This window comes from Dryobates pubescens, chromosome 5 (assembly GCF_014839835.1).
Source record: "Dryobates pubescens isolate bDryPub1 chromosome 5, bDryPub1.pri, whole genome shotgun sequence".
In the NCBI taxonomy this organism is placed as follows: Eukaryota; Metazoa; Chordata; class Aves; order Piciformes; family Picidae; genus Dryobates; species Dryobates pubescens.
The window spans coordinates 7197754-7219516 of NC_071616.1; the positions used below are offsets into that span (position 1 = coordinate 7197754).

At 43.1% G+C, this 21763-nt stretch overlaps 1 protein-coding gene across 1 annotated transcript in view; it reads right to left on the reverse strand.

Moving 5' to 3' along the window:
- The window catches only part of SPTBN5 (spectrin beta, non-erythrocytic 5), a 131440-nt gene that overhangs the window by 68473 nt on the left and 41204 nt on the right, over positions 1 to 21763 (reverse strand). The window contains exons 24-33 of the mRNA XM_054161511.1: positions 21524 to 21724; positions 20284 to 20400; positions 19522 to 19685; positions 17367 to 17499; positions 16380 to 16525; positions 15202 to 15316; positions 12449 to 12559; positions 9156 to 9335; positions 4397 to 4600; positions 2700 to 2849 (exon numbers count right to left, since the gene is read on the reverse strand). Of these exons, the coding sequence (XP_054017486.1) occupies positions 2700 to 2849; positions 4397 to 4600; positions 9156 to 9335; positions 12449 to 12559; positions 15202 to 15316; positions 16380 to 16525; positions 17367 to 17499; positions 19522 to 19685; positions 20284 to 20400; positions 21524 to 21724 (1521 nt within the window). The remainder of the gene's footprint in view (positions 1 to 2699; positions 2850 to 4396; positions 4601 to 9155; positions 9336 to 12448; positions 12560 to 15201; positions 15317 to 16379; positions 16526 to 17366; positions 17500 to 19521; positions 19686 to 20283; positions 20401 to 21523; positions 21725 to 21763) is intronic.

A 21763-nucleotide genomic window follows, 5' to 3' on the forward strand; every position in this document is an offset into this window, starting at 1 on the left:
CTGATATCCAGATTACTAATTTAAATACCCATTAGCATTCTGCCATTTCCCCAGCATATTGCAGGCCCCTGACTGCAGTGTAGACATTTGCTTATGTGGTCACACCACTCCTGCTTTATAACAGTAACTCTGTGAACGTGCAACTGTAACTCACAGCCTAAAACTACCACACATGCATAGACCTCTCACAAAAGGAGGAGTTCTTCAACCTGTTGTAATCTTCTGATGATTAAATATAAGCAAAAGTGGTAAACAAAAGGTGGATGAATCTTCTTTCCATAGCTAGAGTGTTCTTGCCAACCTGAGTGCTCTTTTTTAAAGGAATGAAAATTAAAAACCCCAGAGTGTGGTGGAGGGACCAGACAACTGTGGCTCTCTCTTTCTCTGCACCTCCATGGACAAGACCAGCTTGTCAACATTCCCTTATTTTCCCGTCATTCTCCATGACCATAAAATGCCATTGGTGGGAAGAGGTGCTGTGTGGGGCAGTCAAGTATCCACACCTTACTGTTCTACCTTCTGAACACTTAGTCACAGTGAAAACAATGGGTACCAGGCTTCTTGGAAGCTCAGAGAGAAAATATGTGGAAGAAAGATTCTGATTACAGAACCCTCATAGAATCACAAAGGTTGGAAAAGACCTCAAAGATCATCAAGTTCAACCTGTCACCCAAGACCTCATGACTACTATGATCCTCAAGGTCACTATCTGCCTTCTCAGGCTTTGCTTTGGCTGAAGAAACTTGTGGTAGGAGTGACCGATTCCACCAAGAGAATTTACCCAGTCTGTGATGAACACTCTCCCCTTTCATGTCATTCTACCTTGTAACGTATGGCAATGGATGCAGCTTATTTTTTATGTAAGCATACAAAATTACTTCTCAAACATTTGTCTGAGTAAAGAAGTTACCCGGAGTGCAGTTTTTCTGCACAGAATGTGCGGGGGGCATACGGAAAATGCCAGGTGCAACCCTTTTCATCTAAGAATATGTTGTCTTTGTCAGGACTGTCGTCTTCTGTTGTCTTCTTCAGGACTGAAGAGCAAGAACACTAACCCATAGTAGCTTCCTACACCTTTACCTTTGAGCTATGTATAACAAAGCAGAAGCCACTGTCACAGTGCTCTGCATGTTGGCTGATCTCCAGTTGGTGAAAAGAGAATACAGCGGCCAAAATTTTGCAGAATTTGTATTTTCTCTGCTGCTGCTTCCTTTGCAGGAGCATAACCATGATGTATCACTGCTTGGTAGGGAACTGAGATAGATGTAATGGAAATGGTGCCATTTGCTAATTAAACAACAACAAAACTAAACAAGCAAACACAAAAAGGTAGAGCTAGGGAATATTTAACTCCAGAAACCTGAACCTAGACAAAATTCTGCCAGTTTCATGTTTTGTTACCAGCTTGGAAATGAAGGCCATACTTACCAGGGAAGTCAGTTGTAGGGTGTTATGAAGATATGCATTTCCTTCAAGGAATGAGAAGCTCAGACCTTCAGGGGCTAAGTTTCACTGCATGGCACAGCTCAGGGTCAGTTTTCCAAAAGATTTAGTGCCAGTGGCAAAGCCCTGTTGGAAACTGGAGCTCAGCACAAACTGAGAGCCACTATATTATGCTGCCAGTGGTCGTGGAGCATTTATTCTTTTTCCTTAATAAGAAATGACCCAAAGGTACAGCCTCCTTTAGCTTGGTTTCAACCCTTCAGTTTGGCAACCTTCAACTGATTGCTGTGGCTTGCATGCCAAGTTTCAGCACAGTTACAGCAATCTATCAATTCATGAATTTGCACAACCTAACATCTGAATTCTATACTCCTTTTGTAATAGCAAATGTCAAACCTCAAACTGGAACCAGTTTAAATAGTTCCATGAATCCAGAAAACTGCAAGAAAGACAAAAGATAATTTAATATTGGTGGGAAAAAAAGCCCCAGCTATTTCAAGAGCTGCAAAATGATGATAACAAAAAGGTCCCTCTGTCTCTCTGCTTTAAGTGTATTTGCCTTCTCACAAGAGGGCTTTTTTTTCTTCTTCGTTCTCTTAGTTCTTTACTGTGTGAAACAGAAACAAATATTTCTTACAATCAAGTTCTCAGACAGTTGCTCTGCACACTGCTATTGACTCCCTTTCTGAGCTAAGAAATCAATTCCTTTTCCTGAATTAACTCACACTGCCAGCATCCATTTTCCATACTTGCATTTACCCAGCACTAACCACCGCCTGGGGTGAGGTTTCCAGCAACACCAGCACAATAATCCCCCTGTCTGCCTTCAAACCCTCTTTTCAATTTCCCTTCTCTCTGAAACCTACCCCCCAAAATAAAAATTGCCAGTGGTTAAGGAGTTACTTTGCTCAGATCAGTTTGTAAAGCAGACTGATCCTGGTCTGTTGTCTCCCTCTCCTGTTGTGACTCTTGCCTGTTAGCTCTTATGTTTATATGCGATGAACAGTTTTTCAGGCAAGGGTCATCCTTTTGTTTCTAGTTCTGCACCTAAGTCCCATAAGAAAAGGGGATCTTGTACATTGCTACAGTCTCCAAGGGAGGCCACAATGCAAACAACAACAATAAAGAGAGAGTCTTGTCTATGCACAGACCACGAGCTTTTAAGTTGTGGGAGAAGAGTAGTGCTCTTTTAAGTCTGCAAGAGTTCAAAAGCTTGAAGAATTTAATTGCTTATTTCAAGTTTATAATTCACTCACCTCCTGTGAGTTCAGAAGCATGTCCAGGTGATCCCAGTCCTTGTAGAACATTTGTTCTTGGTGTGTTTTCTCCAGCCACTCCTTCTTCTGTTTCCATTCATTGTATACCTTTTCCTTCTCTTCCAACAGAGCATCTAGCTTCTGCTGAATCTGAACACAATTTCCAATAAATAACTGATGTTGATCTTTATTCCCCACAGACCAGGGTAAGGTGGGAGGAGAAAAGATTAAGTGGAGTGGTGGATAAGGCCCTTAAATTGCAATAGAATTACCCAACAGGAAAATGTTGGATAATTACCCAACAGGAACAAGTTCCAATACTTATATTTGGGCAGAGGGATAATCACAGGTGCCTCATATGAGGGATGGGGTAATACTCCTTACAGCATGTACAGCAGTCCAAGTCAGGAGCAAGGTAACTGCTTCTATAGTGTACATTCTAGAATCAAATTCTAACCTAATTTCAATCTAATTCTGTGTTATCTTCAGTCACAGCAGTTCAATTACAGCATTTCAAACTGGAATAGGACAGATACTGAAGTTATCAGCACAGCATATTCTCCTAATTGATGCATACATGCCTTGCTGTCAGACCATGTAATTTCAGCTTCCAAACCCTCTATATCCACAAGTCTTCTATAAATAGGGGTGGGGTTTTTTTTGGGTGGGTTGTTTGTTTGTGGTGTGTTTTTGTTGTTGTAGTTTCCCCCTCCCTGAATTTTTCTACCAGCAAAGGACTTTACACTCAGGAAGATTTCTAGTTACTCTGGTAATACTTTGCAATATTCAAGAAGCTTTCAGGAAATAGCTTGCTCAGAGGAGGTAATAATTTGCACAGGCTCTGCAGTTTTCTGAAGATATTAAAAAGGCATGTTAATGAGTTGTCAGAGAAGCAAAATAGTAGGTAATGGGGGGAAAAAGAAATGATGCTGGGAGAATCTTAGAAACTCTCCATCTTGAGTAAGCTTATATTTTGATTTCCATCTCTCATTTCCAGGGAGTTAAAAATACTACCATATTCCACTACTACAGAAAATGTTTCCACTAATCTTTAAGATCTCTCATATGTTTGAGTGCTTTCATTCTTTGGTTAACAGGTGTTTGTTCAGCCTGGACTGATATGGGTATAGCACTGTGACTCAAACCATAGTATTCGTGTGAAAACGCTGTCTGGGAAGTGTGTAGAACCATCTCTATTGAATAGCAAACCACACTGAATTATAAGGTTTGGAAGGGAACTCTGTAGATCATACAGTCCTGACACTGACAGAGCAGGTTCACCTAGAGCAGGTTACACAGGACAGGATCCAGGCAGGTTTTGAATGCCTCCAGATGTCATTCATCCTGTTCTAGCACCCTGCCACCCTCAAAGTAAAGAAGTTCTTTCTTATATCTAGATAGAACTTCCTATGTTCAAGTTTGTGCCTGTTACCGCTTGTCTTGTTACTGGGCACTGCTGAAAAAAGACTGGCCCCATTTCCCTGACACACACTCTTTAAATATTTAGAAGCACTGAAAAGATTCCCCCCTCAGCTTTCTCTTCTCTAGGTTAGAAAGCCCCAAATCCCTCAGCCTTTCTTCATGAGACAGATGTGCTTGTCCCCTGATCATCTTTGTAGCTCTTTGTTGTAACCCCTCAAGAAGTTCCCTGTTCTTCTTGAATGGGGGAGCCCAGAACTAAAATGAGTTTCAATTACCTCTTTTGATCCTGTTTCCTCATCTTGCAAGAGTGACTGTCCCAGCTGTACAACATGACTGTACTTCTCTTCTCGTGCTTCAATCTCTGCCAGTAGTTGTTGATGCTGGGTAAGTCTCAGGCCACTAGTAGATATATCCCGAACGGTCTCCTTGGCTCTCATTTCCCTTATTATTTCTGCTGTCCATGAGAAATAGTCCCACACCTGGAGCACCAGAAAATGATGAAGCTGAGGTTAGAGCTCAAGCTTGGGTTACCAGGTAGAAAAGTCATTACCTGACTGTTCAGCTTTAAGTGAATAATAAGTAATAAAACCACAAATGAGAAAGAGAGTTCTTTAGAGATTAGAATACTTCCATGAATTTTAACAAGGGTAGATAACATGAATGCAGAAATGGGTACATGCAGAGTTAAAGGACACATGTTTTGTAATATCATAATCATAACTGTGATGGGTTATGCCCATCCTGAAAGCAGGGGTGGTGGGGGGGGAGAAGGGCTTGTGAGAGCATTGCCCTCCCTGGAGGGAGTTTTCCCCCTGGGAAGCTGAGTTAGTCTGTTCCACTCCCCCTCCCTGTCCAGCAAGCCTATAAAAAGGACAACACTGAAGCCATTAACTCTCTTGGCCCCTGCCTTTGCCTGGACAAGGACTGCTGCTGGCTCCCTGCTTCTTTGCCACATGGTCAGGCCTGATCCTTCTCCCTGCTACATCCACGCCTCTTCAAAGAGATTGGTTTTGTATTCTTAATTTTTCCCATCCATCCTTGTTCCTGACCCTTGTGAACCCTTCCTGTTATTGGTTTATATATATATATACACACACACAATATATATATATTGTTTAAAGAATTTTTTATTACCTCTCCACTTCCAGACTGACTCCAAATTATTTCTTGGTGGATTTGCCCCCTTCCCTTTTTTCTCTCTATTGGGAAAGAGGAGGCGGGGGACAGGGGAGGGATTATTCTCAGCCTTGCCCCCATCAGAGCCCTTAGATCCCAGTTAAGGCTCAAACCACCACAATGACAGAAGAACAAAATTAATCAGGTTGGATGAGACCTCCAAGATCATCCAGTCCAACCAATCACCCAACCCTATCTAATCAACTAGACTGTGTCATATCACGTCATTGACAACACGATGTCATTCCTTGCCTTTTAGCCCATCATACCTTAAGTGTTTTCTGGTGTTATTCCTCAACAGAGGATAAAACTATATCACTGTACTTTCCTGTGACTTAGACTTGCCTAGCACAAGTCTATTGTAAAGTTAAGTTGCTGACATATTCTAAAATGAGTGTAAATTTTCAGGGGAAAAACAAATGTGCTCATGCTGAGAGAGGTGGGAAAAAGGCAAATCACAGATCAGAAAAAACTTGCTTGAGCCTAGTAGGTAAGAAGATTCAGCTCCTGATTTGTGGAACTGTGTCACTGAGATTGGCACAGAGGCAATTCTGGAAGGAACAAGAATAGATTAGATTAGATTAGAATTGGAATGGAATGGAATGGAATGGACCAGACCAAGTTGGAAGAGGCCTTCAGGTTCATCGCATCCAACCTATTATCCAACACTATCTAATCAACTAAACTATGGCACCATGCGCCCTATCAAGTCTCCTCCTAAACACCTCCAGTGATGGCGACTCCACCACCTCCCCAGGCAGCCCATTCCAATGGGCAATCACTCTTTCGATGAAGAATTTCTTCCTAACATGCAGCCTAAACCTCCCCTGGCACAGCTTGAGACTGTGTCCCCTTGTTCTGGTGCTGGTTGCCTGGGAGAAGAGACCAGCCTCCACCTGGCTACAGCCTCCCTTCAGGTAGTTGTAGACAGCAATAAGGTCTCCCCTGAGCCTCCTCTTCTCCAGGCTAAGCAACCCCAGCTCCCTCAGCCTCTCCTCATAGGGCTTGTGTTCCAAGCCCCTCACCAACCTTGTTGCCCTTCTTTGGACACATTCCAGCAGGTCAACATCTTTCCTAAACTGAGTGGCCCAGAACTGGACACAGGACTCAAGGTGTGGCCTAACCAGTGCAGTGTACAGGGGCAGAATGACCTCCCTGCTCCTGTAATGCTAGTTCACTTTCAAAATCTAATAACTAACTTTTACAGTATCTTAAACTGTCTGAAGCATTCTGCTAAGGCAATTATGAGACAGAGAATTCTCAAACAAATGAGTGAGAAATGATTTCTGAAGAAACTTGTGCAAGTAAAAATAACATTTTCTGTATCTCTTCTTCTGCATTTGATTCTGCTCCTTCACCGTTCCGCTTACTCCAGACACCTCTGCTTTGATCTTATGTGTTTGCTGGTAAAAACAGGGCTACAAAGGACTGCACTGAGGAATATATGGGATGATTCTTTAAGTTTTATTATAGTTTAATTGTGTTTGGCTTAGTTTATTCAACCCAGAGGTGACAAGCAGTCTTCTAGTTTATAAGTGCATTTTAAAAGACTCTTTTGCACAGTGAGTGCATAGAAAGTGCTGAAGAAAAACTTTGTCTTGTTTCAGAGAACTAAAAATTTTTCTCATGTGAATGCTTGCTGGCTTTTTCACTGAAGGAAATTATGTAATGGAAATAGCTTCTTGCCTTTTTCCATTTTACCTGTGGACCTACATCACTACCATTAACATTTTGTACAGCTCAAAGATGGCTTGAGAACCACCTAGGTAAGGAAAACAAAAATAATAAGAGTCTTCAAAGAAGTGTCACGAAAGTGAAACTGGCCAATTTGGTATCCTGAGAGGTCAGGATTTAAAGCCAGGATGCTCTTTTCTTAAAGCAAATGAACACAGCTACTAAATGACTGTTTGGAAGAGCTGTGGACCTTCTGAAGTGGCCCACATAGTGCACATGCATTGGAGTAATTTTGATTTGCAGAACTAATTTGCACACAGCTGAATGTCACTGTAGATGCTGACATGACACATGGCACTGCAAATGTCTGAGACTCTCTGAGATTCTAAGTTAAGCATTAGGAAAAAAATGTGTAAATTTCAGGATATTTAATGGAATGGAACAAGTTATGAGGGAATATGAGATTATTAAACTGCCACTGCCAGCAACTTTTAAGGATAGACTAAGGATCAGCCTGCAGGAAACTCCTAAGGAGAGCCTGACTGAGACCATGCACATCCTAGCAACAAACTTCAGAACATGAAACTCAGATTGTTCTGAAATACTTTCCATCTGTGTCTAAAACTTTTTCCTTGACAGAGTTTCTTGGAAGATTTGGAGCCCTCTGCTGTCAGTGTCAAGGCCAGCTCTGCTCTTAAACTTGACTTGCTAGAACGTGTCCAGAGAAGGGCAACAAAGCTGGGGAGGGGTTTGGAGCACAAGCCCTATGAGGAGAGGCTGAGGGAGCTGGGGTTGCTTAGCCTGGAGAAGAGGAGGCTCAGAGGAGACCTTATTGCTGTCTACAACTACCTGAAGGGAGATTGTAGCCAGGTGGGGGTTGATCGCTTCTCCCAGGCAAACAGCACCAGAACAAGAAGACACAGTCTCAAGTTGCACCAGGGGAGGTTTAGACTGGATGTTAGGAAGAAGTTCTTCATAGAAAGTGATTGGCCATTGGAATGGGCTGCCCAGGGAGGTGGTGGACTCACCATCACTGGAGGTGTTTAGGAAGACACTGGATGGGGTGCTTGTTGTCATGGTTTAGTTGATTAGATAGTGTTGGATGATAGGTTGGACTCAATGATCTCAAAAGTCTTTTCCAACCTGGTTAATTCTATCCTATCCTATTCTATTCTACTCTAAACCAAAATTATACTTGGTGGGATGCAAGAAGATACACTGGTTGATTGTGCAGAATCCTAATTTAATGGAAAAGCTGGTTTGTGTTTGTTTAACATCTCAATCTAGATATAATTTCATAATGAAAATGCCCCATGGACTGCATATGAACAATACTAATAAAAAAAGTACATTTAATAGTTGTGACTCACTTTAAGTTTGTGGACCTATTGGTACAGCTGAAAGAGGAAAGGAAGAAAAGCTGCCTCTTTGCACTCAGGAAGTGCAGGGAGATATTGTGCAGCAAAGATGCTCTAAACTGCCCTAGAGCTACTTAGAATCTCCTAGTCATTAGACATGGCTGCATAACCCTGCCTTGTCTCATCTGGGCAGAAAGATGAGCCTACCACATTTGTGGAGTAAGCCCTTCACTTATTCAAGAACTGTTGTCAGAAATTAAGGCAAAAATGGAGAGGTTCAGAAATACTTCCTGACGGCAGACTGACATCACCAAGATAAGTAGGTGCCTGAGACATAATCCCATGTGGGCTTATCACTGAGAATACAGACATCTGGCATTGTAGCTTTGTTTTAAAGATGTTAAGAAAGTGCCTCAATGACTTTGCAATGACTGTGTAGCCTTCTATTAAGCACTCACAGATTTATATATTTGAAGGTGTTCATTGCTTGTAAATTTACCACTGCACATAAAAGGACACACTGACAGAGTAAGAAATGGACTATAGATCTAGCATTTGGATCACAAGGTGCATCACAGACTTCAGATCAAATGAAAACTAAAGGTATTTAGAATAGAATAGAATAGAATAGAATAGAATAGAATAGAATAGAATAGAATAGAATAGAATAGAATAGAATAGAATAGAATAGAATAAACCAGGTTGGAAGAGACCTTCAAGATCATTGCATCCAGGCTGAAGACTTCAAAAATCTAATATATATTAGAAGAAAACATAGAAGAATTTTGCCCTGTTCTTACTATCCTTCCGGGGCACATATGCTTACATGTGTCTGGAACTGGTAAAGCTTGTATGCGTGTTCCAGAAGTTTCTTGCGTTGCTCTACTTTAGACTTCAGAGCTTTCCAGTTGGTCACTATTGCCTGCTGCTTTCCTCTCAGGTCTTCCACCTGCTTCTTTGAGCAATGGGTCAGCACACGATCTGCAGAGTGGATGAGCTCCTGCAGCTGTACACAAGGATGAAAGAGGAGGGTAGGAAAGATAGTCATAGAGATCCAGTTAATATCAGAAACACTGTGATAAGGGTTGTGTTAACTGTACATGAAACTACAACTCAAACAGTTCCATTGCTAAACGAGTTTCCCTCCCTAACCTCAGTTCTATGGAATAACAGTGACATCCAGTGTTTGCTAAGGCTCACCACAACTGTGTTCTTTTTGAAACAGGCAGGCAGATTTTGTTTCTGTGTTTTGCTATACTGTTTGCTACACGAGTAATACAAATAGCAGCTAACCATGCTTTGTTTTCCCCAGTGAGCCTACAGATTAACTGTGACTGTGGTATCTTCATGCATGCCTTTGGCTCCTCCACCTTTTAAAGTATTGAGCAGCTGGTGAGATCAGTCCTAGTGTTACCTGCTGGAAGGCCAAGATCCAAGACCACCGAGATAACTACTTCAGTAATGACAGTAATGCTGTGTTAGCTACACCATTACATTTACTAAACAAAGGGACGAATAGAAAACTCATACTAGTTTTACTGGTCTAGTTGAAGCTAACCAAATCTCCTATATATCAAGGAGGCTTTCCAAACAGCAGCTGCTCATAGAACCAATAAGGTTGGAAGAGACCTCAAAGATCATCAAGTCCAACCCATCACCCAACACCTCTTGACTACTAAACCACGGCACCAAGTGTCACATCCAATCCCCTCTTGAGCACCTCCAGGGACGGTGACTCCACCTCCTCCCTGGGCAGCACATTCCAATGGCTAACAACTCTCTCTGTGAAGAACTTTCTCCTCACCTCCAACCTAAACTTCCCCTGGTGCAGCTTGAGACTGTGTCCTCTTGTGGTGCTGGTTGTCTGGGAGAAGGGACCAACCCCCACCTGTCTATAACCTCCCTTCAGGTAGCTGTAGAGAGCAATAATACATAGAATACATAGAATACATAGAATAAACCAGGTTGGAAGAGACCTTCAAGATCATGGCGTCCAACCCACCAACCTATCCAACACCACCTAAACAACTAACCCATGGCACCAAGCACCCCATCAAGTCTCCTCCTAAACACCTTCAATGATGGCAACTCCACCACTTCCCCAGGCAGCCCATTCCAATGGGCAATCACTCTCTCTGTATAGAACTTTTTCCTAACATCCAACCTGAACCTCCCCTGGTGCAGCCTGACACTGTGTCCTCTTGTTCTGGTACTGGCTGCCTGGGAGAAGAGACCAACATCCGTCTGTCTACAACCTCCCTTCAGGTAGTTGTGGAGAGTAATAAGGTCTCCCCTGAGTCTCCTCCAGCCTAAGCAACCCCAGCTCCCTCAGCCTCTCCTCAAAGGGCTTGTGTTCCAAGCCCCTCACCAACTTTGTTGCTCTTCTCTGGATTCGTTCCAGCAAGTCAACATCCTTCCTAAACTGAGGGGCCCAGAACTGGACACAGTACTCGAGGTGCAGCCTAACCAGTGCAGTGTACAGGGGCAGAATGACCTCCCTGCTCCTGCTGGCCACACTGTTCCTGATGCAGGCCAGGATGCTATTGGCCCTCTTAGCTGCCTGGGCACACTGCAGGCTCATGTTCAGTCTACCGTCAACCAGCACCCCCAGGTCCCTCTCTGCCAGCCACTCTGACCCCAGCCTGTAGCTCTGCATGGGGTTGCTGTGGCCAGTGTGCAGAACCCGGCACTTGGATGTGTTCAATCTCATGCCCTTGGACTCTGCCCATCTGTCCAGCCTGTCAAGGTCCCTCTGCAGAGCCTCTCTACCCTCCAGCAGATCAACTCCTGCCCCCAGCTTGGTGTCGTCTGCAAATTTACTGATGCTGGACTCAATGTCCTCGTCCAGATCATCAATAAAGATGTTAAAGAGCATGGGGCCCAGTACTGATCCCTGGGGCACACCACTAGTGACTGGCTGCCAGCTGGATGTGGCACCATTCACCACCACTCTCTGGGCTTGGCCCTCCAGCCAGTTCCTAACCCAATGCAGTGTGCTCCCATCCAAGCCATGGGCTGACAGCTTGGCCAGGAGTTTGCTATGGGGAACAGTGTCAAAGGCCTTGCTGAGGTCCAGGTAGACTACATCCACAGGCCTCCCCACATCCACCAGGCGGGTCACCTGATCATAGAAGGAGATCAGGTTGGTCAGGCAGGACCTGCCCTTCCTAAACCCATGCTGGCTGGGCCTGATCCCTTGGCCATCCTCTAAGTGTTGTGTGATTGCACTCAGGATGACCTGTTCCATAATCTTGCCTGGCACTGAGGTCAGGCTGACAGGCCTGTAATTCCCTGGCTCATCCAACCGGCCCTTCTTGTGGATGGGTACCACGTTGGCCAGCTTCCAGTCATCTGGGACCTCTCCAGTGAGCCAGGACTGATGAAAAATGATGGATAGTGGCTTGGCCAGCTCATCTGCCAGCTCTCTCAGCACCCAGATGGATCCCATCTGGTTCTATGGACTTGTGGGGATCCAAGCTGCTGAGGAGAGCTCCAATCACTTGCTCATGGAACATAGGGAAACTATGGCGCTCCCTGGCTCCTTCTGCCAGCTCTGTAGGCCAGCTGTCTGCTAGACGTTCTGTCCTGCTAGTAAAAATTGGGGCAAATAAGGTCTCCCCTGAGCCCCCTCTTCTCCAGGCTAAACAACCCCAGCTCCCTCAGCTTACACAAGTGTTTGCAATGAACTCTACCCTCCTTTCTCACAGTCCAATTTCTACCCCTCTATTACTTGTTGAAGATTCCAGACTGCTGCCTCGTCCTTCCTTCTACAATTCTATAAAGTGCCACCTTTTGAGAAGGTGGTAAACACATCTTAAAACCTGGCAAAACCACACATTTCAAAGAGTGAACAAAAATATCCCTGTGAATCACTTGAATATTCTGGTGCTTATTATAACAGATCTTTTATTCCTAAAGTTTTAAATGAGCTACTTCACCTTTGCCATCAAACCCTGAACATACTAAAAAAGCAGAAGACCTAAGGAAGATTCTTAGATACTCCCAGGCTCCCACAAAAGCCCTGTAACAGTTTGGTTCAGAATACCATATTGTTACCATGGTTGTCTTGGAAACTTGCATTTTGGCTACTCATCAAAGGCCACAAATGACTTTCGTTACCTGCTGCTCATTCCCAGAGAGCTCATGCTCCAGGGCCACATGGTTCCGGAGCTGGGTTTGCACACCTCTCATGTCCTTTGCAACATCATCTGGAATACTTTTGGACTTCTCCTAGAAGCAGAAATCACCAAAAGATTGATTACTTTTTACTTCCAAGCAAAACATTCTGAGTCCACTTCAGTCATTTTGTGTAGCATATTTCATACTGCATGGTGAAGGACATTCCGAGTCACTCAACTATGGTAGGTTAAAGGAAGATGCAAAAATCTGTCCCAGTAACTCATTTTTAAGTATCTCAGTGATTAAGCTCCCCAACTAGACTGTGAGACATGAAAATTAATCTTTCCTTGATCAGAAAATACAGGAGAATGCCATACAGGCTTTGAGCTGGGAATCAATCTTAAATAGAATAGAATTAACCAGGTTGGAAAAGACCTTTGAGAACATCGAGTCCAACCTATCATCCAACACTGTCTAATCAACTAAACCATGACAACAAGCACCCCATCCAGTCTCTTCCTAAACACCTCCAGTGATGGTGACTCCACCACTTCCCTGGGCAGACCATTCCAATGGGCAATCCCTTCTATGAAGAACTTCTTCCTAACATCCAGCCTAAACTTCCCCTGGTGCAGCTTGAGACTCTGTCCTCTTGTTCTGGTGCTGGTTGCCTGGGAGAAGAGACCAACCCCCTCCTGGCTACAACCTCCCTTCAGGTAGTTGCAGACAGCAAGAAGGTCTCCCCTGAGCCTCCTCTTCTCCAGGCTAAGCAACCCCAGCTCCCTCAGCCTCTCCTCACAGGGCTGTGTTCCAAACCCCTCACCAACTTTGTTGCCCTTCTCTGGACATGTTCCAGCAACTCAACATCTTTCCTAAACTGAGGGGCCCAAAACTGGACACAGGACTCAAGGTGTGGCCTAACCAGTCCTGAGTAGAGGGGCACAATGACCTCCCTGCTCCTGCTGGCCATACTGTTCCTGATACAGGCCAGGATGCCACTGGCCTTCTTGGCCACCTGGGCATGTTGCTGGCTCATGTTCAGCCTACTATCAAGCTGTACCCCCAGGTCTGTTTCTGCCTGGCCACTCTTCAGCCACTCTGACCCCAGCTCTGACCATAGCTACTATAAGTGACACAGCATTGCTAAACACCAACAGTTTCAGGCCATTATTTGGGCTACAGGTGAACCTGTTTAAATAAAAATTTAGTTACACATGCTCAGGAAATATGAGTTTTAAAATGTCATATATAAAAAAAAAAAAAAAAAAAAAAAAGGCTGTTGTAAAAATGAGGGGAAAATGTGAGGCCATCACATAAAAGGAGACCTAAACATTTATTTAGCCTAACAAAGATTTTGAGGAGATTTATTCTATACGGGGACATGCGCTAGGGACAGAGCAAGCAAAAAGAATAGGCATTTCAACTGGAGGACAACACTGGTGCTCCAGGTGCATTTTAAGTGAAAATCAGAATGTTTCTAACCACTGGAAAAAATAATTTCTGTAACAGATTCACAGTCTGGTTTGGGATATTAACAAGGCTTCTTGGCAAGGCACTGTAAAAGGATATACATGTTGAAGCTAAGATATGACACTGGACATTGTGACTTAAGATCTTCCAGTACTATGTTCCTATGAGAAATGGCTTTCCCTAGTAGACAAATGACCAGGGTACAAAGAAAGGGATGGGCATGATGAATAAATTGCTCTCCCACTCAGTAGTGAAGCTTATGCACAAAACATGATGCAAGAAATGTGTATTGGTTTCCTGCGCCAATTGCAGCATCGGGATAAACCAACTGACAGTCTGTGGGGCGTTTCTGAGCTATCACTTGTCACTGCCACAGAATGAACTGCTTCATCACTGAAGTTAAAGATGTGCCAGGTTCTGAAAGCCCTGACTGGTATACAGTGAAATATTATGAGGTTTGATTTTCCATTCACGACAGGATAAGAAAAGGGGAAAAACATAGTTGAATAAGGCAGCCTTTGCCAGCATGAGCAAGTAGAGAATCTACTGCACACAACCCAACAAAGCCCTGTTGCCTTGCAAACAGTGGAAGCTCTATTGGATCACTTCCTCTTGTACACATCTGCATCAGGGAAACCACTCCCCTCATTACAGCATGGTCAATTTGCCAACTCCTTCAGCATGCTCTGATAAAGCAGAAGCCTGAATATTTTCCTTGGGACCTCTCCCCCATTTTTCACGTTGAAACTGTTTGAAATCATTGCCAACACTGGGCACTGAAGTGAGAAAAAAATGAGTTTTTGCCACAACTTTTTGCCTTAGGTCACACAATTTCCTGACAAGCTTCCAGTCCACTGTAATCCACACAAATGCCTTGTTCACGAGACTGTTCCTTCTTCACCTCATGGTGTACAAAGAAGAACCACAGTGGGGCAGTAAACGGTTTCTTAGTCAAGCCTGATGGCTGCAAACAACATTGTTATATACATTGCACTGTAAGAAATGGTAACTTAAGCCCTACTCTTTTTCTCTTATCCCACAGATCAGCAGCTCTAGTTGTACCTGGCTTCACCAATGGTTCTTAAAGGGTGGCCAGTCAGGCATCTAACCAAGCTTCACCCAGGATTATTTGGGTTTTTTTGAGTAATCTCTACTGTGAATCTCTACTGTGGATTTTTAGAAGTCAGCAGTAAGCATGCTGAGAATCATAGGAATACTCCACCAATTAAGCTGAAATGAAGTTCTCATTTTATGAGATTATCCACTCTCCTATTATTTCTTACCTCAATATGGGCCAGAGCATCTGTCAGATCTTGATAACACTTGTAAATTGCCTCAGCAGCTCTCAGACGCTCACCTCGTAGTCTGGTAATTTCCAACAGCTCCTCCCAGGAATTCCTACAGGGGAGGGTGGGGAAAAGAATCATGCAAAATATTCAAGCTAGGAGTACAGGAGATTAACTGCCTGAAGAAAGACTGGAAACAAGACCTTCTCTTGCTTTGTCATTCATTCCTGCCGTTAACTTCCATTGGAGTAATTCTCTGAGGGGCAGCATATTTCTCACCCTGCTCATTTCATGTCCCCTTGTCTGCTCCAGACACTTGAAAAATGGTCCTATATAAAGGTGCCCCTCTGCAATATGTTTTTCAGGTTTTAAATGTACAGGACATTACATCAGAACCTCTCCTGTGAAGAAAGGCTGAAATATTCAGGGTAGAGAAGGCTCAGAGAAGACCTTATTGTGGCGTTTAAGTACTTAAAGGGAGCTTATGAGAAAGATGGGAAAAGTGTTTTAAGCAGGACCTGTTGTGACAGGATAAAAGGTAGTGTTTTTAAATTAAAAAGAGAGGAGATTAAGATGTATGGAAGAAAGCATTTACAGCAAAGGTGATGAAATACTGGCCCAGCTTGCCCTAGGAGGTGGTAGAAGCCCCATCCCTGGAAACATTCAAGGTCGTGTTGGATGGAGGTCTGAACAACCTGATCTAGTTGAAGATGTCCCTGCTCACTGCAGAAGGCTTCAACTAGGTGACCTTTAAATGTCCCTTCCCACCCAAACCACACTCTCGTTCTACGGTTCTATAAGAAACTCGGAATATATTAACCTTGTTCTGCAGAGCAGTCATGGGTCTCAAACTTAAATAGCAATAAAGAAGTAACTAAATGTCTACCCTTCCAATTAGGTGATCCTATTCCAAAGGTCAAAGGAAGTTCAATCATCCCTTACTTGTAAAGTACCTCAGATGCAATTTACAAGAAGTCAAATCAGCAAGTAGATAATGCCTGCATTATAGTAGGCTATTTTTAAATGGAGCGTGGCAGCAGCTCTGTCTCAGTGAGCAAACCACATAGTTTGCAATTAGAGAACTGGGAGGACACTCCTTGTCTTTTTTCACTTCCTCCTCCTTGAGAATGAGTTTTGAGGACAAAGCTTGGAGACAGCTAGCACAAGTTTCCTACCTTAGCTCTTTCTGCTTCTGCCGAATTTCCCGGGACTCGGAGTGCCCACGGCCCAGCAGGCTGTCTGCCAGCTGCTGGCAGGCCACCACTCTCTTCCCAGCAGCTTCCAGCTGGCGTCGGAACGTGTCGTATTTGGCACAAAGTTGCTTTTGAAGGAAAAAAAACAACAACAAAAATGCATTTTGAGTGCTTGCTTTCAGCCAACTCAGACATTAGGGCACAGGCAAAAGACAGGTGATAAGCAAATCCTATTTGGAAATGGGGAAACTGCAGAGAATGACTGCATTTTGCCTCAAAAACCCACAAGGAACTACAAATTATTGGATGAATATGAGGTTTGTGATGCAGTTGAGAGGCAGAAACATTATTGCTGGGGATTGAAGCTATCATTTAACATACAATTGATTTCAATTATTAGATGATATAGAATCATAGAAGCAATAAGGTTGGAAAATACTTCAGAGATCATCAAGCCCAACCTGTGCCCCAAGACCTCATGACTAACTAAACCAAGTGCCACGTCCAATCCCCTCTTGAGCACCTCCAGGGACAGTGACTCCACCTCCGCCGGGCAGCACATTCCAATGACTAACAACTCTCCATGTGAAGAACTTTCTCCTCACCTCAAGTCTAAACCTCCCCTGGTGCAGCTTGAGACTGTGTCCCCTTGTTCTGGTGCTGGTTGCTTGAGAGAAGAGACCAACCCCCTCCAGTCTACAACCTCCCTTCAGGTAGTTGTAGAGAGCAAGAAGGTCTCCCCTGAGCCTCCTCTTCTCCAGGCTAAACAACCCCAGCTCCCTCAGCCTTTCCACATAGGGCTTGTGCTCCAAACCTCTCCCCATCTTTGTTGCTCTTAATGTTGTCATGGATGCTGTAGACAATTTGTCCTGTCTTCTTGATCCTACCGGGGACCCACAGGCACTGAATTATTATGCATGGACCTAGCAGTAAATACAGTATTGAAGATCTGTTACTGGACAAACTCACCAAGACATGTTCATAATTGTTCCCATAGTCTTCAGAGCTGGCTGCCTGTTTCCGTTGATTGATCCAGTCCTGCAGATCTTCATATTCTCGTAGAAACTCGTGCAAGACAAGAGTCTCATCCAGCTTTTTCCCCCTGTTGGGGAAGGGAGATAAGACAATACAATTAGACCAAGGAACTAGAAGAGGAGGGAAATCAGCAGCTTTCTTCCTATTGATCTCCCAAGGCTCTCACCATCAAGACTCATCTCTTTAGTGAAAGGCTCAAGTTTATTTCTCAAGGTTGGAGATTACTGAGAGAGTGTCTAGCCGTTGGAATGGGCTGCCCAGGGAGGTGGTGGAGTCACTATCCCTGGAGCGTTCAAGAGGTGATTGGACGTGGCACTTGGTGCCATGGTTTAGTCATGAGGTCTGTGGTGACAGGCTGGACTTGATGATCTTTGAGGTCTCTTCCAACCTTGGTGATCCTGTGATACATTTGAGGATGGCAGCTGTCAACCAGGTCAGATTTGCTGCTGGGGGTTTCCCAGCTCAGTGCTTTCTCTTTAATTTTCATTTTTGGAGTTTGGGTTTGTTTTTTTGGTGGTGCTTTGTTTTGTTTTGTTTTGGTCTATCCTATCCTATCCTATTCCATTCCATTCCATTCTTTCTGTTTTATTTTATTTTGCTTTGCTTTGCTTTGTTTTCTTTCTTCCCATGAAAATACTGTTCATATCTTTTTGCAGATCTGTCTTAGTATTTCTTTCTAAAGATCACTGAAGATAACTTGTGAAAATGAGAAGGAAATATGCAGATGATGCAAGCAGGAAGGCAAATGCTATGAAAGCCATTTTAGGCTATTCTGTTTGCGTTGCCTTTTCAGCAAAACTGCTGCAACCTGCTGCGCATTTCTGAGCATTGAGATCAGCAATAATGCACCATGAGACTAAGGCTAACATTAAACATGAATGAACACAACATATTTCTGTGCTCAGCACATAAGAATTGTTTAGATATTTCTAGAGTATTTCTTTTTCTGAACTTTTCATTCACAGGATTTTCTCCTGATGCTTTCACATTTTTAATCATAATCAGGAATAAAAACTAAAGGTAAAATAGAGACTTTCCTTTAGGCTTTAGTTATTCTACAATTCAGGATGATTTTTTGTTATTCCACTTGCAGACTCTCTTCTCTTAGTAAAATTTTTGTGGAGGAAAACCCTAAACTGTTCACACATTTTTTCCCTCCTGACAAGAAACCAGCAGTGTTTAAAAACCCTGTGTACAGCATCCTGTTGTAAACATCTTACTCTAACAATAACAGAAAGCAGGTGAAATGAAACCTAAATGACTCATTAGGTCATTTCTATTTCACACTTTCTATACTATAACAGCCACTGCCCATGAAAATAAGAGTAACTCTAATTGTCACTTTATAGGAGGGTGATGAAGGATGAAGAGGAAATATGTGGGCCTCAAATCCTTAATGTAACAAAACTCCTTAAATAAAATGTAGGGTTCTTGCTTGACAATAATGAAAAGCTCCTAAGTGCACAAGATGCTAATGCAGAACCAAGCAATTTTCTAATTGGTGAGGGGCTTGGAACACAAGCCCTATGAGGAGAGGCTGAGGGAGCTGGGGTTGCTTAGCCTGGAGAAGAGGAGACTCAGGGTTATTGCTCTCTACAACTACCTGAAGGGAGGTTGTAGACAGGCAAATGTTGGTCTCTTCTCCCATGCAACCAGAACAAGAGGACACAGTCTCAGACTGCACCAGGGGAGGTTTAGGCTGGATGTTAGGAAGAAGTTCTATACAGAGAGAGTGATTGCCCTTTGGAATGGGCTGCCTGGGGAGGTGGTGGAGTCACCATCATTGGAGGTGTTTAGGAGGAGACTTGATGGGGTGCTTGGTGCCATGGTTTAGTTGTTTAAGTGGGTTGGATTGGTTGATGGGTTGGACACGATGATCTTGGAGGTCTCTTCCAACCTGGTCTATTCTATTCTATTCTATTCTATTCTATTCTATTCTATTCTATTCTATTCTATTCTATGTACAACTGAAAGAATAGATTATAGTGGATATTTATTAAATTCCAGTGAGGTAACTGGAGATATCCTTTATTTCCTTCAGCAGGCTCTAAATCAAACCCAGAAACCAAGAGGCAGTTCTAGTTTATACCTTGCTGCTGCTAGTTTCTGCAGCTCCTCAAGTTTTGAATGGACTTGTTCCTTTGGTGCATCAATGTCATCATAGTGGATGAGGCCCACAAGAGGAAGAGTTTGGGCACTTTCACTCAGTTCTTTCATCAAATTTTGGTAAATAGTGATCTCATGCTCCAATATCTGGCAGAGAAGAGAGTCAATCAAGACACAGCTGTCAAATACATCCACAGTTTGAACTTTTGCCCCAGCTTATGGTGTAGTCACTGAGATATTAAAAGAGGAAAAAGCTTTATGGAACTGTGTGACATTCCCAGCACTAGATCAGTTTTAGACCATTTTGTAGCAACATTCTTTAGGGGGGAAAAGAAAAAGGGGGACATAAATTTGAATAAATAAGGTGAATAAAGACAATTAGAAATTCCTGATGCATTATTAGGCAGTAAAACATATCCCTGGAATAATACTCCATCTCCAGGGAAAAAAATGTAAGGGTTGTGCACACCTCTGCTGAAAGTGAAAAGCAGGTATCAGATCATAATTAGTTTTGACCTCAGAAAAAGAGGATGAGAATATTCATCACCACCTTTTTCCCCAAACTACATTTTATTCCGATCTTATTAAGCTGCATTGTTCTCTTGTAACAGTCCATTGGCATGTAGACATGTATCAATGCAAAACATCTTGCAGAGGCTGGACACTCAAGTACCAATGAGACAGAAAATGTACCAATTGTGGTCAGATCTGAAGATCAGGACACAGAATTTAAGCAGAGAAATACCTTGTGTTTCTTGAGGAGTTTCAGTGTTCCATCTTCATCCTTACCATAGTCCTTGCTTGTCACAAGTGGATATTTTTCTGCTATCCAAGCCTCCATGTCTGAAGTATTCATTAAATACTATTGGTTAAAAGAGAAAGCAATTAGTTTCTACCTCAACTTTCAAAATAGTCAGAGTCATTTTTTTGATCTATTAAATTCTAAATGGAGGCTGTACTGCAAGATTTACTGTGATGTTTTGTTAACAGAGAAAGAACACTAAATTCAAAGAAGTATTATTCTACACTCTTTTGTTCTGTCAAATCACGTAGAGGTGAAGGAGGCCATAGAAGGAAGGCTTCAGTGCAGGATAATTAAGGTCTTCTCCAGATATCAAAGCTCTGACAGTACATTTCAAGTTGTCTTACTGTTCTTTTCTTCACATCACTGTCCTTAGTTGACTCTTCCCTTACTTTACTCATTTAGGGTAGGGACTAACTGCCTAATATCAGTGTGATACTTCCCCTTCTCCTTCCTGAGAAGTTCAAATCACCCATAAAGCCTATAGTATGGACATCTGTTCTTATTGGTGGAGGAAATAAGAGCCAGGCAATCAACACACTTTAGGTGGGTCTGTGAACTCTGTGCAAATGATGTTTATGTTTATTAAACTACATGTGTTATCTGAGTAACTGCATTCCCACATGACCCACTGATGACAGAAAACTTGGACTCTTGAGACAAATATTTGCAGGCAATTTTTCTTTTCCTTTTTAAGAGGCCAAAGATAAAGGTCTGTTATTTTGTTGAAAAAAAGAGCAAGAGTATTAGTTTCTCATTATCATTTTGTTGCCTGGAACCATTGCTGCCTGGAAGAGCTAAAGACTGGATGGCACAAGAGACCTTTTCTTTTCCGACTTCCTTGTCATAATTCTCCAGTATGAAAGGCCAGTTCAGGATCCACTACACTACTTCAGTCAAAGCCTGACACTCTATAAAGATATTGAAAAAGTAACTACCACCAGAAGAAATGTGTTCTACTCACAACTGGAAGGGGTGATTATAAAGTCCAAGGCAAACCCCTAGAGCAACAACTCTAAACAGGGGGTTGCATTTGACTGCAACCCAGCCCTCCCTTCTCATGGATCTGGACTCAAGCAACTGAAGAGAATACCAGTCCCAGCAAAGCTGCTTTGTTATTCAATGTAAAACTTTGGTTGTCTGCAGAAATTACTGCGTGAGCACTTTTTTATGTAATTTGTACCTCCTGGAAGCCAACTGAGTGCTGCAGCTGCTTCATCCTCTCTTCACAGGCCTTCTCCAAGCTTTGCCAGGCAGTCACAAGCTCCTGACATTTCACACTTATTTGCTGAGCTGATGGGTGTTGGTCTACAATCATTGTCCTTCCTTTATCCAGGACCCTCTGGACTTGCTGTTTGTGGGCATTCACTTCTGCCTGCAGTTCCTGGGAATCAGGTAAAAGAAAAAATAGGAATAAAAGAAG